Source organism: Ornithodoros turicata, chromosome 6, assembly GCF_037126465.1.
Source record: "Ornithodoros turicata isolate Travis chromosome 6, ASM3712646v1, whole genome shotgun sequence".
NCBI classification, from domain to species: domain Eukaryota; kingdom Metazoa; phylum Arthropoda; class Arachnida; order Ixodida; family Argasidae; genus Ornithodoros; species Ornithodoros turicata.
Window position 1 is genome coordinate 49,664,061 of NC_088206.1, and position 15,912 is coordinate 49,679,972.

The 15,912-nt window shown below is 45.7% G+C and overlaps 1 protein-coding gene across 5 annotated transcripts in view; it reads left to right on the forward strand.

Moving 5' to 3' along the window:
- LOC135396642 (uncharacterized) overlaps window positions 1–15,912 on the forward strand; it is a 502,925-nt gene that overhangs the window by 392,247 nt on the left and 94,766 nt on the right. For all 5 annotated transcript variants that reach the window (XM_064627722.1, XM_064627723.1, XM_064627724.1 and 2 more), the window contains one exon: window positions 13,405–13,594. In XM_064627722.1, coding sequence (XP_064483792.1) covers window positions 13,405–13,594 — 190 coding nt within the window. The remainder of the gene's footprint in view (window positions 1–13,404; window positions 13,595–15,912) is intronic.

The following is a 15,912-nucleotide window of genomic DNA, read 5'->3' on the forward strand; positions in this document are numbered from 1 at the left end:
AACTCCAAGAACATCAGAAGACATCGACGGTGTTGCACATGGCTCTGACATGGGCCAAGAATTGCAGCCAGGTTGAACGTCTGTCGGCTAGCACCACTCAGCTGAGCACAGAGTTGCCGCCTCTCCGTTTCGTAGAGCTTACATTCTATTAGGACGTGCTCAGTGTTCGCTACGACGCCACATTTGGAGCATGTAATGTAGGCAGTGTCTTACATGCCAGATAACAACGCTCCCAATAGCGAACTTGCGAGTAGAGCACCGGAGAAGTAGTTTTTGGGGGTGGGGTGGGGTGGGGTGATAATTTTTGTTAGGAGTAGCAGAACAAGTCGGGAGACGAGTTCAATTTCTCCTTGTTTTTTTTCTTACAAACAAACAAACAAACGCTCCCAATGGAAGACTGCAATCCCCACCTCAGCGATTTTTGGACTACCCCTGAAATGTCCCAAAAAAATGCCCAGGGCACTGGAATTAAACAAAAGACAGAATCAATGGTGAGCCAGTACGAACAAAGCTAAGACTGTTTGAAGACTGAAGAAGACGGTTGAAGATACTATTACCGTACTTATATTTTTCGCCTATTTTCGTTGTGTCTCACATGACTGAAAAAGTTTTCACCGAAAATCACCTTTCCCAGGTTTCTCAAGAATGAGCACTTTTGTCTTGCCGGATTTCAAAAAATGTAATCGACATAAAACATAAAAAAAACATAAAACATAACACGAGAAACACTAAACATAACCACTGACTCTTTGCATGGGGTTGTCACCAAGTACGTTGACTTGTCCGAGAGGCTGTAGCAGTCGTTACTAGGATAGTTAATCTAGTAATGTGAGTTCTGCTGATACAATCGAACAATAATACCCCTGTCACACGGGCATTTCGATCCTTCTCGAATCCGACCTGCATCGAACTTCCCGAGCACGCTCGAGTTTTGACGCTGCTACACGGCCACTTTCAATGCGCATTGAATCGTTGACGGTGTCGAGAATATAGGCAAATGAATAAACGGAACTCATTAATTTCGCGTTTCCTATATAACAGCGATATTAGTGGTTTTATCGTATACCGATGTAAGCATCATTTGTAGCTTCGCGCGCATGTCCGTCTTAAGTTATGACAGTTCACCGGGGTCGGGGATGCAAATGGCGGCCGTCGAGCCGTCTTGAAATTCTCAATCCTGTTATGGGAACTGTCTTGAGTCAAGCAGGATCAAAGTTCGATCCTGCTTGGAAGCGGCCGTGTAGCACCATCCGATCTGCATTGGGTTCAAGCAGGTTCGGTCGAGCAGGATCGAAAATGCCCGTGTGACAGGGGTATAACAAGCTCGTATCACCGGGGCCTTTCCAATCATTATTCTCGACGTCCTTTTCGTCACGATTCACTCCCCACAAGGTAATCGGAAGGGTTCCTATCGTTGGATATGCTCTGCTATGATGAATAGTAAGAAATGTCCTCCCACGACCGCAGAGCAACTGCGTAAGTGTCACGAAAGGGCCTACGTCTCCCGTTTTCAAAAAATCAGGGAAGAGACCGATGCCATTCAACACGATGGAGGTCTAGGAGAGTGCTATACGGTGAAGTTCTGTTTTGAGAGTGAAGTTTTTTCACATTGAAACCAGTTTTGACAAATTTTCTCAATATTTCTGCAAAGTACTATAATCATCATCGGTCGTCCTGTTCATCGACCCACGTGTATTGCGCGAGCCCAGATCCATCCAATACTGGCGCGTCTGCGGGCGGGCGAGACAGAAACCGGCCGATATGATATTTTTTCTTATTATCGAAATTTTTTGATGGGGCCGTGGTAGCCAATATGTCTTCTCTTTGAAAGCCCTTAAAAACGATCTTGGGACGAGGCCGCCTCTCACTCGGGGTCTTTCCTTTTGAGGCTCGGGTGACAAATGACGCTTCGACAGAGCGAAGCGCGGACATCGTCAAACCACCAACTCACCAGCGGCCAGCAAAAGAGAGAGTTTCCTGGGAAGCGTGAACTGAGCGACGGCCAATTTTTCAAAAGCTGTCTCTCGCCGAACGCGCGTGCGTTCCGCGCCAAACGGACAGCGGTGCCGTTTGTTTGCTGCTTCTCGCGCTTCGAGCTGCCGACGGAGCACAGTCAATTTCGATAGCACTCAACTTCAGTGCCGCTGTCAAACAAAAAAAAAAAAAAAGAAAGAAAAAAGCGCGAATACGCTACGCCGCAGGAATGGCCTACCGCATAGCTGCGGTATGCGCGCATCGTCGGCACCCTCGCTTCGTATTTATTCCGTGACTTTCTCGCACTTTTTTTTTCTTTTTCTTTTATTCCGATGCATTTCGAGATGCAAATTCTCCGCGCATTTACAGCGGCGGCGCTCCGGCACATGCGTTTAACGTGCCCGGTGTGTTTTCCTTCTTCTTATTCTTCTTTCTTTCTTTTCATTTTCCTTTTCTTTTTTTCTTTTTACATTTTTCCAATCTACAAGTCAGAGTGTCCACAACCGAAAATTTTATCGGTTCGGTTCAGGTTCGGCTTCACACATAGAGGTTCGGCTCCGATTCAACCCCAGTGCAACACATGCATCGGTTCAAACCGGTTCGCGGAAGGTTAACCGGTTCAAAACTGATTCGGTGGATAAAATATGTGCGGTGAAACTGTGCGTATACAATCTGAAAAGTCTTGTGATGTAGCGATACATGCAATAAGGACAAAGATAAGCTTCGTTTTTCTCACCGTTTATTTACAGTTTTCGGGGGTGATAAGGGAAGGCATGGCACAAAAGAAGAAAGAAAAAGAATAGGTGATGGTATGCCGTAGCCTCCTATACAGAGTGTTTCACGAAAAATTAGCCAAGAATGGTTCATCGCACACCAAAAAGACGGACTGCATAGTGTTACCAGTAGTGTGAGGATACTGTAACAATTTTTCTTTTGTAATTAATTAATTAACTAATGAGTCACTCTTTTTAATAATAAGAATTAGAGCCAAAATGAATGAGAAAGATGTAGCGGGCGATACAACGACACAAAACCCGTTAATTCCAACTTTGTACCTCTAACGGATCCTTTTTTTCCCGGCTCCATAGACTAACTTTCGGGTTTGCAAACACCGACGCGGGACCTGACGCAGACATTATAATCCTTATAATTTTTATTCTTGTACCTCAAGGGCCCAGGGGCATTACATGAGGGGTGGAGAAAAAATTGGCGAGTTCAGTAAGTGGTACAAATTCAATCTACAACAACACTCGCTGAATTAAAAAGCTGACTAATTAATTTCACTTAGATATTTAATTAATTACAAAACAAAAAATAGTCTAAGTATCCTCACGCCACTGGTAACACTATGCAGTCTGTCATTTTGGTGTGCGATGAACCTGTTTTTTCTTTAGCTGTTTTTTTACTTTGGCTCATTTTTCGTGAAACACCCTGTACACTACATGGACAGCGGTTGGCGGTGGCGATGGAGTAAATGAGGGAGTAATTACAGCTTCTAGTCCCCTAGGTTGCAATAACTCACCGTTTTAGTAACCGTCCCCTGAAATTTACTCCTCATCACGCTCTAAAAAAGGAGCTTCACCGCATAGCACGCTCTGCGCCAACCATTGCCGCCAATGATAGGGTTGTCCCTCCTGATTCGAGGACAGAGAGGGGGCGTACGCCTCTGTGTCAATTTGGATAATTGTCACAAAAAGGCGTACGCCCTCCTCTCTCTTGACAACGTTCTCTCCCTTGATTTGATGAAAACGGGGGCGTACGCCATTTTTGTGGCACCTATGTGAATGCCGCAATGCCACAAAAATGGCGTACGGCCCCCCCCCCCCCCGTTTTCAGCAATTCAAGGGAAAGAACGATGTCACCAGGGATTATGGTTGGCTAGGAGCGTGCTATGTGGTGAAGTTCATTTTTAAGCCGGTCCTGCCATTACTCCCCCATCCCTCATTTTTAAGAGTTTGTGTACCCATCACACTCGACATATCACAGTTTAATTCAAATTCAAGGTGCTTTCATTCGCGCACACGGGTTACGTACATATAGGACTATGAGCACAAAGCGTGAAATGCTGCCGCCATTATGTGACATTTATTTATACCCATGCATTTAGCCCCGAAAAAGACGAATGGTTGAAATCATCATTCAAGGAATGAGGTGTCGGCACAGTTCCCCCTGAAGTCGGCCCAGGACGCATACTAACCCTCCCCCTGTCCCCCACTGCTTCCTGCTGTCCTCTGTCCATCTGTCCACGTCTGTACGCCGCCCATAGACACAGTTGCTCCGCGGCGCTAACACGGCATTAAAAAAAAAGGAATGATGTCGTTATGTCCCCTGAATAAGTAAAAATGGCGCACGCCTTTCCGGGATACTTTGAGAAGAGCGAAGTGTCATCACATATCTGACCTTATCGCTCACTAAAAAAAAAAAAAAAATGACTGGCAACCACAGTATCGTGCAGACAGATACGTCATATCTTGCATACGGATTATTATGCAATACGCGTCATACATAATACATAGCATTAAGTGTACATTATGCAGTCTCCTGCGTGTTGTTTACGCAAAGTGAACACCCCGCACATTTGCGAATACGTATAAAAACACATCTGCATTCATTTTTGTTTTTATCGGGAGCAAAAACAAGGAAAAGGCCGGGGGAATTCTGAGGCGAAGCGAGTCTTTTGGGACGCAACTGACTGGGCCTGACTTTAGTAGCTTTCGCTGTTGGCAGAAACGCTTTCGTGGTTAGCATAAGCATGCGCCTGCTTCAGTTGTCTTAGTCGTACCATTCCGATTCAAAAGAAGCCCTGAAAGCCCGAAGAAGAAAATTCCCATCTTGCTGTTTCCTGCGAAGTCTCACGTAGGGCCAGTAGATCTGGATCCGGAATGCGAACATCCTGTTACGTGAACAAACTGACTTGGCGCACCTTTGCCAAAATGGCCCTTTTCCAACTTTTAAAGCCGTTTGGCCTCTTTGTATTCGCCAGTCATTTCCAACTGCTCTGTGCTTTCGGAAACGTGTCTGCATACAAAACACTCCAGGCATTAGGGAGTGAAATCTCGGTGAGAGTGGGGGAAAGGGAAAAACGAAGCAAAATAGGCTTAGTGTGGCGAAACCACCTAGGCAGATAAAAACAGGGGGTTCAAGAAAGAAACACAACCGCATTTTCGCCTCGATTTCTTCGCAGATTGGATGCACTCTCGGAGAATCTATCTCGCCGTAGGGGGGCGCTGGGTGCAAGAACGGCCAATCAGGATGCGCGTAGAGATGGTGGATCCATCTGGAGCATTTTGCTTTTATTTATTTCGCTTTTCTACCGAGGTGCGCCTCGTGTGCTTGAAGTTTTTAACGCGTTTTTGTGTGTGTGTGTGTGTTCGGTATTGTTTATTTTTGTTCCGTTATGTCACCTTCTCGTTCTCCCCAGAGAGGATATTGCACGAAAGCAGCATGCATGGAAGGCGGCGCGTAATCGAGTTGGATAAAAACATTCACTTTTTCGTAGAGCAAAAGTTGTAATGTCTGCCGTACCACCCTGCATAGCGGACTTTGCAGTATTACACACTTATTACTGAACGTTTTTCTAACGTAATGGCGCGTGATCTAGATCGTAGACGATCATTGTGGTCTAAATGCACGCATCACCTTGACAAGACATTCAAAAGCGCAAGCGTGACAGCAGGAATGGAACTTCCGACATGCGGGTAGTCTTGCGAGTACTTTCAGAAGCACCACCACACCTACAAAGCCGACATGCTACCGTCGCACTTCAGCTCATTGGTGCGTACAGGACCTTTGTACAGTGCTTCCCGAGATCAAGTACGGGAAATGAAACAAAAATTGGTAAGATTTTTTTTTAGCCATACCACGCGTTGGAGGACGTAGTGCACGCTAAAAATTCGTAGATTATTATTATTTTTTTAATATACACTCTTAAAAATGAACTTCACCGCATAGCACGCTCCTAGCCAACCATCATCTCGAATGATATAGTCAGCTGCCCTGATTTGTTGAAAACGGGAGGCGTACGCCATTTTTGTGCCATTATGAACAGCGTAAGTGTCACAAAAAAGGCGTACGCCTACCGTTTTGAACAAATCAGGGCACATAGCGATATCATTCGAGATGATGTTTGGCTAGGCGCGTACTATGCGGTGAAGTTCATTTTTAAGAGTGTATGCTTCGTTATTCGTCACACACCGCCTTAACAGCATTTCCTGTGCCCTATATACCGCCTGCGAAGCCTCCTTTCAATGCGGGTTTGCCTACGCTCTTGAAACGGTCACTTCTTATAGAAGTGCGATGGCAATATGGCAATGTTTTAGAACTTGTCTCAGTTGTTGACTCAGGAATAGAAATAAGCAAGATCCGATTAATGGTTAACGGTTAAACGGCTAGGGAAAGTTTAGGAAGATGAGTACACAATCTTCTATGGCTCATCTCATAAAGTCAACAATACAACAAAAATGTATATGCGTTTTTACTTCTAAAAGTAAAATGTACACTCGTCAAACGGTGACTTCTCACGTTACCTCTCGGATAACTCCTGCTGTAGAGGTTACATAATCGGTAACGATTACATAACTTATTATTTATGTAACCTCTTATTTATGTGACCTCTTACTTATGTAACTTCTTATTTATGTGACCCACAGTCTAATGAGTGGGCTGTTACGTTACGCCTTCAACATAAACTGCCTGCGTTGTGGTAAGATGAAGAGACCCTCTTGTTCTGACAACTCTGGTAATCCACATGCACTCCTCCCCCCTCAAGAAACAAAAGAAGGAAAAAACGCAACTATGTGTGGTGGCAATCCTCGCTCCACAACGGAAAACCAGCGAGAAAGACAAGAACGGACATCCCCCCCTCCCCCCATCGTCTGTGAACGAAACACCATGGGCTCTCTCCACGTTTGAATTGGACTGTGGAAACGAACAAAAAGCACAGCCGAGTAGGTCTCATAGCCCGCCTCCCTTACGAAAAAGCTCGCTTTCAGCACGATCCGATTATCTTGGCTTCATGCACCCTTTAACGAGTGCCGTCAACTAAGATCAATAGTGAAGAGTAGATGCGCCATACGACAAAACTTACGCCGCTATAAGGATGATGATGAGGAAACTAACGAGGGAGAAAAGAACCCTCCAGGCAAAAGAAAGCAGGCTTCTCCTCGCCTTCATCCTCGTACCTCTGTCAATGAAAAGAGGGAATGTTTCCAAGCGGCGCTTACCTTTTGGTTTTACTTTACCCCCACGTTTCTTGACTTGACCAATTGTTGCTGAATGTGTGAGTTCCTTTTCGGTCCTCCATGCGGCGATAATAGCGATCTGGATCGTCACAACTAGATCGTGCATATACTCGTGGCCGAATAATTGACTGTATTAGACGCTTAGTCGCGATTTTGACGATGTCAAAATTCTTACTCGCAAAAGTGGAACTTTGCTGCCTCTGCAATCTAAAAACAGAGGGAGAGGGGGGGGGGGGGTCGAAGTAGCTTGCCGTTGTTGGCCGCACTCAAGTGGGCATCGTCACAACTATAGCAAAAAAAAATAGAGGGGGAGAGGAGAGTTGACGATTTCAAAGTGAGGCATAGGCAGGATGACCGATAATGATGGGACGGAGGCACACTGTAAACGAGATGTGCGCTAGAGTGATCTTTCCGCGAGGCCCGTCTAAAAACAGAACTTCACCACATAGCACGGTGAAGGCCAATCATTGCACACTCATAGAAATGAACTTCACCTCATAGCACTCTCCAAGCCAATCATAATCTCGAATGACATCCTTAGCTGCCCCGATTTGTTGTAAACGGGAGACGTACGTCTTTTTTTTTGTGACAATTATGACCAGCATAAATGTCACAAACAGGCGTACGCCTCCCGTTTTCAAAAATCAGGGCAGATAACGATATCATTCGAGATTATGATTGGCAAGGAGCGTGCTATGCGGCGAAGTTCATTTTTAGGAGTGTAGGAGCGCGTTAGGCAGTGAACAACAACAACTTTATTTTGGCTTTGGAGAGTGGGGAGGTTCATCGCCACAGGCGATACTCTACCCAGTTAGGCAGTGAAGTTATGTTTTTAAGAGTGTGGTGACACTATACCAGAAGCCTCATCATTACAATGTACTAGATGTTTCTCTTTGGGTGCATCAATTGCACGCTAAGACCGATAAGGACAGAGATGACATCTAACTGCGAAAGAAATTGTCCATGGAAGTGTAAACGACTGACGTTTAATTCACTTCCCGCCGTTTCTTACAGCATACTTCACATGCGCATACACGTGAGTAATGTTGGCATTTTTCTTTAGCTTCTTCGATCTTCCGCCTTATTTTTGGGAATGTTACATCCTGACGACCATTTCCCGTCTCAAAGAAAGTCCATTCTTTTCTGGTCTTAACCAGCCCTGTGTGATACACGAAAGAATAATAATGACAAAGTCAAAAAAGAAGAAAAAATGTAAAAGACCGGAACACAAAATGGAGCTTCCTTTCTTTTCTCTTCAGCCGCCGGAAGTCGATCCTGCCAAAATGGAACATTCTATTCTGAGTTCCTTACGGTCAGAAATCGAATGTAGAAATACAGTCTTGGTGTAAATACGTCCAGAGTTGAGGTATAGCAACAGCAAAGCTTATGGTGAGGAGAGAACCCACTGGTATCGACATTTCGCTGTCGATGCAAAATTGTTTCGCGCATTCTGTCATTTATTTTATTTGATTTATTTATCTTTTCGCGTTGTCGGTGTCCGTGCTTCGATCGTAGTAAGCCAGGAGACGGAAATAAGATGCTCTTCGTTCCGTTCCTATACTTTCTCTATTTCCCAGACTGAGTTTTCGCCATATTCGTCGTTTGCGCGAATCATGCTTCGCACGCGAGATATTTCCGAGGGAAAATCCTCGAAAGTTTTATTGCATTAGGTTTCGAAGACGCATTACGTTGTATATCTCGTCGCTTCGCTGACAGCAGGGACCATGCGGCCAAGTCGCCGTTCTAGAACGCATTTTATTGGAGATTGTGTTAGGGTGATTAGGCGAAATTCGGTGGAAATTCTGCACATGTTATCCGGGACCTACGTTTCGGATGTGCTAGTGGAGCGCCCGATGTGCGTTCCATTCCTGTGGCTTGAGAGATATAATATGTAAAGTGGGTTCGGAACCATTGCGAACGCGTCCGTCCGTCAGCGTCTGTGTGTGACGGACGCATTAATTTGCTTCCAGTTCAGGTCCGCCCTTCGCGACGATGCTTTCGGATAAACGGCTCGTGACCCAGTAGCAGCTGACTAGGTAAAGAGAAGTACAAAAAGAGAAGAACGTACACGTTACGGTTACCGGGACAGCGACACACATTCCATGCGTCGCTTCGTCCAAAAATTGAACTCGGCGAACCTATGCGTCCGTCGCTTCCGAAGAGGCTTGTGCCGGTTCGCTGACGGACGCATTGAAAGCCGCAGTCAAACTCGGTACACTAACGTCCGGTCGCACCTCCTTTCTCTTCTTGTACGGTTCTCTTCGAAACCTCCACCGTGCATTTTACTTCGTTCTCTAGAATGGCTGTAATCAGCGACTTCTTTTTTTTTTTTTTTTTTCTGGCCGAAGATAGGTGATGCAAATCCAGGAATTGTTACTAAGATCGCCCTCTGTTTCTTAGTGAACAAAATTTTAGAGACTGAAATGTAAGCAGAAAGGCCTTTACATGAGGTTTTCCCAAACGGTGCTGGAGAAGGCCCACAGCAACAACCGGAAGAAGCGCCATCTTTAGTAGGTGTCAACTACCGAGCTTGCCTTGTCGTCTGCGGACCCGAATGCCGTCGTGTCAGTTGTTTCTACGAGCGAAGCGAAGAGAGGAAAATACGTACATTTCCTGGCACACTGATAGCACATGCCAACTGCGATACCCTCTGTCCGAAAACGTTTCCATCGAACAAACTTTCGTTCTAAGTTTGGCCACTGTATGTACTGCGGCGTAGAATGACTACTACAGGCTTGTCGTGGTTTTGCCACTTACTGTGCACTGTTTCCAACAACAAGAAGTCAGTAGAAAGATGCGCTGTGGTAGCCCTCACGTTTTATATGATCTGAACAGTGTGTCAGAGTGACAAAAGCAGTGTCGTCTGCGTAGACGCTGCAGTGTGTGCTGTATCTGCAAATAGGCATTAGTGTCTCTGCCAATGTCCCATAGGTGGAGCCACAGTTGAGAGTACTCAGTGAATCCAAGATGGCGTATCAAAGTGTATCGAAGTGTATCCGTATCGTATGTGGACGCGCTCATAATAATTCAGCGTTGGATATATCATAGGCTTAGTCTTTCCCCAGGAAGCGAGAGGGGTATATCTGTTTCCAAGCGTAGCGGTTTGTCTGCGTATAAGCTGCAAAAGCTTAAGTGGCTGTTTTCAGATTTTTTAAACTAACGTATCGGAACCTCCGGATACCTGGCGGCTCTTATAGTTTCTTTACAATATCCATGTAGCGAGAAACATCTTAAGAAACATAAATTAAGTACGTTCTTCGTAGCTTATCCAAGAAGGCGAAATATGACAGGCGATGGTGGCCGTAATACTTTAAGTGAAACTTCCCTCTTCGTCTCGCACATTGTACAATGTCTTCCGGGGAGTTCTTTTCGCTTTTTCTTTGTGGCCTCCGAAGAGGTCTCTATACATTATAATACATCATAAGAGTTCACAACCGCTCGTACAGCAGCAGCGACAGTGGCCTTAATAAAGGGCCGCTATATTGAGAGGGAAAGAGATCTAAAGCAGGAGGGATGATCTGTCATTCTTCCGTTATAACTTTTAATATGCGACCTCACTTAATTAATTGCCCCCTATTATTAAGCTACATGGAGTACGACATGGAACCACCGAAATTTTAGTCTCTTTCTTTTCCTATAACAGCGGTCCAAAATGAAAGATGACCGTTTTTTTATATCCCCGGGAGAAGTCGGGGTAGAGTGACGTGCACGGGAGACTACGCGCCTCAGATTTCAAGTTTTCCGTGTTTTGTAGAGGCGGATATCGGAGAAAAAGAGAAGCCCTGTGATGTCTATTGAAAGTTCTCTGTTTCCAGAATAAGAAGCGGAAATGAAAAGAAAAGCAGTACGCGATTAGACAAAGCGCGAAAAAAAAAAAGAGGAGATAGCGAGAGAAGTGGTTGTACAATTACTCCGTCTTCCATTACGACAAAATGCGTTGGACTAATGTTGCGTGAGTTACTTTTAGAGATATGCTGCGTCTACTGAGTAATTTTGGAAACAGTTCGGTAACTGTTTCCTAAATTGTTCCGGATGGCGGACAACGTGCAGATAGGCAAAGTATAGCTGCATTTTGCGAACTACACTCGAATGCGAACGGGAAACGTCTCTCTTTTGCGTATCTTGAAGAAATGCGTCGATTGCACCCGCCACTTTGTTCCTTAGGAGGCAAACTAAATTGAGTGTTCAACTGCATTGGTCCGGTAGTTTCAATTAGCATTTTCAATTCAGAGCTTCAATTCGAACGTAAGAAACTGCCCATCTCTCTGTGGTACGTCACCTACACTCTTAAAAATGAACTTCACCGCATAGCACGCTCCTAGCCAACCATCACCTCGAATGATATCGTTATCCGCCCTGATTTGTTGAAAATGGGAGGCGTACGCCTTTTTTGTGACAGTTATGTCACAAAAAGTCACAAAAAGGCGTACGGCTCCCGTTTTCAACAAATCAGGGCAGATAACGATATCATTCGAAGTGATGTTTGGCTAGGAGCGTGCTATGCGGTGAAGTTCATTTATTAAGAGTGTACTTCAAGTATGAGCAGGTTCCTGTAAAGCGTGCTTTGCCTGCAATACAACAATGCAGAAAGGAAGCGCGCCGTCAGGCGCTGTCCCAAGTGGCGCTGCTGTCTTTCGTAAAGCATTCTTTCCCTCTACTTGGTTTTTCGTTTGCATGATAGTACTTCGGAAATTGTGGTGCGAGGAGTTATGAGGGAAACTGCTGACGAGATTTATTACATCGGAAGATGTTACGGTAACGGTCCCGAAAACATGATAAGCCAATCGCTCTGTTTCTTGGAAGCGGGTGACGTCACAGTGCTAAGCTTGGATTTGATAACTTCCTTATAACTTCGTTTTCGTAGAGTTCTTCCGATGTACTAAAACTCCCTACTGTATTATTTACATACGGAGATTAAAAGATGTCTGTAAACTGATAAAACCTATTTACAAGAACCAGCTCGAACATGGGGCACAAAACGCTCTCTCATACGAGAACGTCAGACCCAAATTTCCGTACTGATACGACGTTAGGTATCAACTCAGATCAGATAACTCAGCTCCGCACGTGCCCCGTATGTACCCAGATACACGTGGTCGGATCCACGATTTTTCTGAGGGAGAGGGGGATCCGGCCTTGTACAGCATGCCACATACTCTATACCTAAGATCAAGCGAAGCACTATATGAGTAATTGAGTAATTGAGGGGGATGATGTCAGGACCTCCGAATACTGCACCTCCGCGCCTGCAGGTACATACGCTTGCCTCATTAGTTACGTAGCACTTGAGGCACGAGTGTGTCAGCTATTCTGCTGCTGTTTTGTAATTTCGAATTGTAACATACACTCTGTGGTTGATGGGTTCATTGCGTCTGCTTTCTAGACACAATTCTTTAAAAAAAATCGTGTCTGCGGAATACCCAGGTTCTGCTATTTGCTTTTGAGGTTCATTTTCCCGCGGACTACGAGCATTGGAAAAGTCAGTGTACACTACTTCCGGATTAGCACCTTCGTGTTTCTTTTCTTGTTTCTTTTTTGTCTAATCTAATATGATCTAATAGCCTAATACGCCGTCGACAACGTAACTGGGAGAGAGAGTTTCGATAGGTGGCGTTATTTTTACTTTTTTCACATTACTGAGCTGGACTGGATTTTCCAAAACTATGACTTCTCAACATTTTGCGCGTCGCTGACAAAAATTTGGACTCTAAACATGTCTTTTGTATTATGCATCTCCTTCACGGTGATTGAAAAAAAAAAAAGCTGAAATTTATCCACGTCCTCCTTTAGCTTCCTTGCAGTATGTCCGCTAATCTGCAATATAAATACGAAGTGCGAAAATGTACGAGTAAGCGGGTGAGCAAGCTAGCTGCGCAAGCTGTGAAACCAGACCAGAGTAGGACGTAGAATACGTCCATGCTCTCAAGCATCCGAATGAAGCTGCATACTGTGCTTTCAGAGCTTGCAACCAGCATGCCTGGATTTAATCTTTGCCAGGGAGTACGTCCCCCCACCCCCGACCCCAGAAAAAAAAAAGTAACGTCCATCAACCCACAACACGATGCATTCACAACGTTCGATATGCGTGCTTTAAATATGTACCCGTTTACGACATACTTCGTAACTCCTGTAACGGTGAGATTCTGCTGCTTTTACTGATGCTTCGGTGTTTTCTCCTATTTTTATTCAGGGCTGCTCAGCGGTTGAACCTGTCGTCCAAGAAGAAGCGCCGTCACACCCCTGCTGGTGGAATGGGAAGCACAACCGAGTCGGACAGTCAGTTGGTGACCCACTTCTCCGACATCATCCGAGACAGTCCCCCACCTGCTCCCCCGACTCTTCTGAGGGGCATCGGCCGAAAGGACACCGGCCTCGGAAAGGTCAGTTATAACTTTATTCGGTTCCCAGAACGTCGGAGTGCTCTCCGCGGACATTGCCGTCACAGGTCATATGGGGCTTACACAAAATCCCGCGTAGAAGAAAAAAAAAAAAAACAGAGTGCACCTCTGGGTATTGCGCCAAGCGCGGTAACTTCATATGAGCAAACACAGTCTGACAATCACGTGGTTGTGTCACGTGGCCTTATAAAGCTACGGACGGACCTACACGATACCCTGTAAGGCTATCGCTTAAAAAAAAAAACGAAAGTAGGCTTTCTATAGTTCATTGTCGGGCGTCCAAGTTGATCAAAAGAATCGCTCAAGAACTGAGATTCCAGCATTGTTTGTTTTTCGTTGCATAGCTATTCCATTTTAAAAGTAATTACTCCAGCTTACGTCGAAGAGTCGAAGACGACTCTGGATTATGGGATCGGGAAAAAAAGTTTCACTTGAGGTAACTTTTGCGTAAGATGTTGATATGATACGACATCCCTCCTTAACTGTTTACGAGTACTCCCGTTACATATAGAAAGTATTTGATATGACGTAGAAGCGAGGCGAGGCGCTCGATATATGCGGAGCAGCCTTTGACTGCTTCCTCGTCGAAGCTCGGAGGTGATGCTGCCCCCCAGAGGAATATTTTGCTCTTTTATATGAGCACCGAAACGTGCTGCTGGCCAACAACTTGGTCGTAAAGGGACTCACCTTTTTGCTTCACTCAAAGCCTGCAGGTGAGACTCATATACTTATTCTTGTTATGTCCGTCTTTTATCACCCTCGCCTGGACCGAAACGATAGCGGCAGTCGTGGTGCGAAATATGGGGAGCGTAAATATAACTCTCCTTTTTCCCTCTCCCTCCCTATTTCTGTTGTATTTTATAATTTTTTCTGCGGATAAGTAAAGGTGGTACGAACTTCCGGGGTAGCGCTTTCGAAATCTCCCGGCGGGCAGATAAGCCTGCGCTGTAATTGTGAAGTCCACTTTCGTGAAGTGAAAACTATCAGAAGCCAGCCTTTTTAATAATGGGAGATTTGACGACGACTGTGAAAGCTGCAAGATGACAACATCTCCACTGCCATTTCGTAGCAGGTGTCAACACCAAAAAAGCCGTCACGTGATTCGGGTTACAGTGTGCAGCATAGAAACAGAAGTTTGCCACATAACATCCTGAAAGCAAAGCAACGCAGAGAGTAACACCAATATCACTCCTTGGATGAGATAGCGAGACGTACGCCTCTTTGTGACTATTACCGTGTATTCACACGAGGGACATTACTCCAGCGGAAGATGCGAAAAGCGTCATAGCTTTCTGCTCTCACGTGAACGCGAGCGCACAACGTCGTGTCTTCACGTGCACTGCTAACCGTGGGGAATATCATGCGACATAACTCAAGTTATTCCGTACCAGACGACATAAAAAGACGCTGACTCTGTCATCTGCTAAGTGTTGTCTGCTAAGTGCGCAATACGCCAGTCTCGATGTTCCGGCTCCGTGTGAATGATCAACATAACACGGGGCGGAACTTCGGCTCCTTGAGCAGTTTTTGCTTTTTCTTCCACTAGCATCTTCCGGTGAGGATGTCGCTGGTGTGAATACACGGTTAAAGGGGCGCGAAAGGGCAAAAATTTCTGCGTTACTTTGATACTGCGTTACTAACTACGTAAATTGCGTAAATTGCGGTACGTAAATTGCGGCCCTCGATACCGCTCACCCGGGGCTGTCGGTTGTCCCATCGCACTTCTTCGACCTCAGCCGAGCTGTACAGAATCCTTTTGTTTTTCCAATATGCGGCCAACTGCGGCCCACGGCGATGGGTAGTTTGTACGGACTCCAAGTCAGCTCTTCGATGCCTGAAAACCGTAGGTCTCCGCGGCTCACTGGCCACACTTGTAATAAATGTTCTACGCCTACTGAAGTCCATAACTGCCCACGATCACACCATCGCTTTTCGATGGATTCCGGGTGATTGCGGAATCTCTGGCAACCACGTTGCCGACGCTGCGGCAGCGGCCGCTCATCACCAGCGCAGGTGCGTCCCGATTGTACTCCCAGGGGGGATAGACGGTCCCTTCTTCGTGACTGGGCTGTCTCCTTATCCGTCGAACAATGGCGTCGGGATGTCCCTGTCAGTACGATACTGGGAATGGTGAACCCAAAATTCTCGTGCCGCTTCCCGTCATCTTTACCGCGCGTCATTAAGTCCCTCCTACATCGCTTACTGCTGAATGTTGCCTTTACGCCGTACTACCGTTACTACCGTTAAGATAGGCTGTGCCAGTAGCCCGGAGTGTGGTGTGCCAGCGACCGCGGATCATG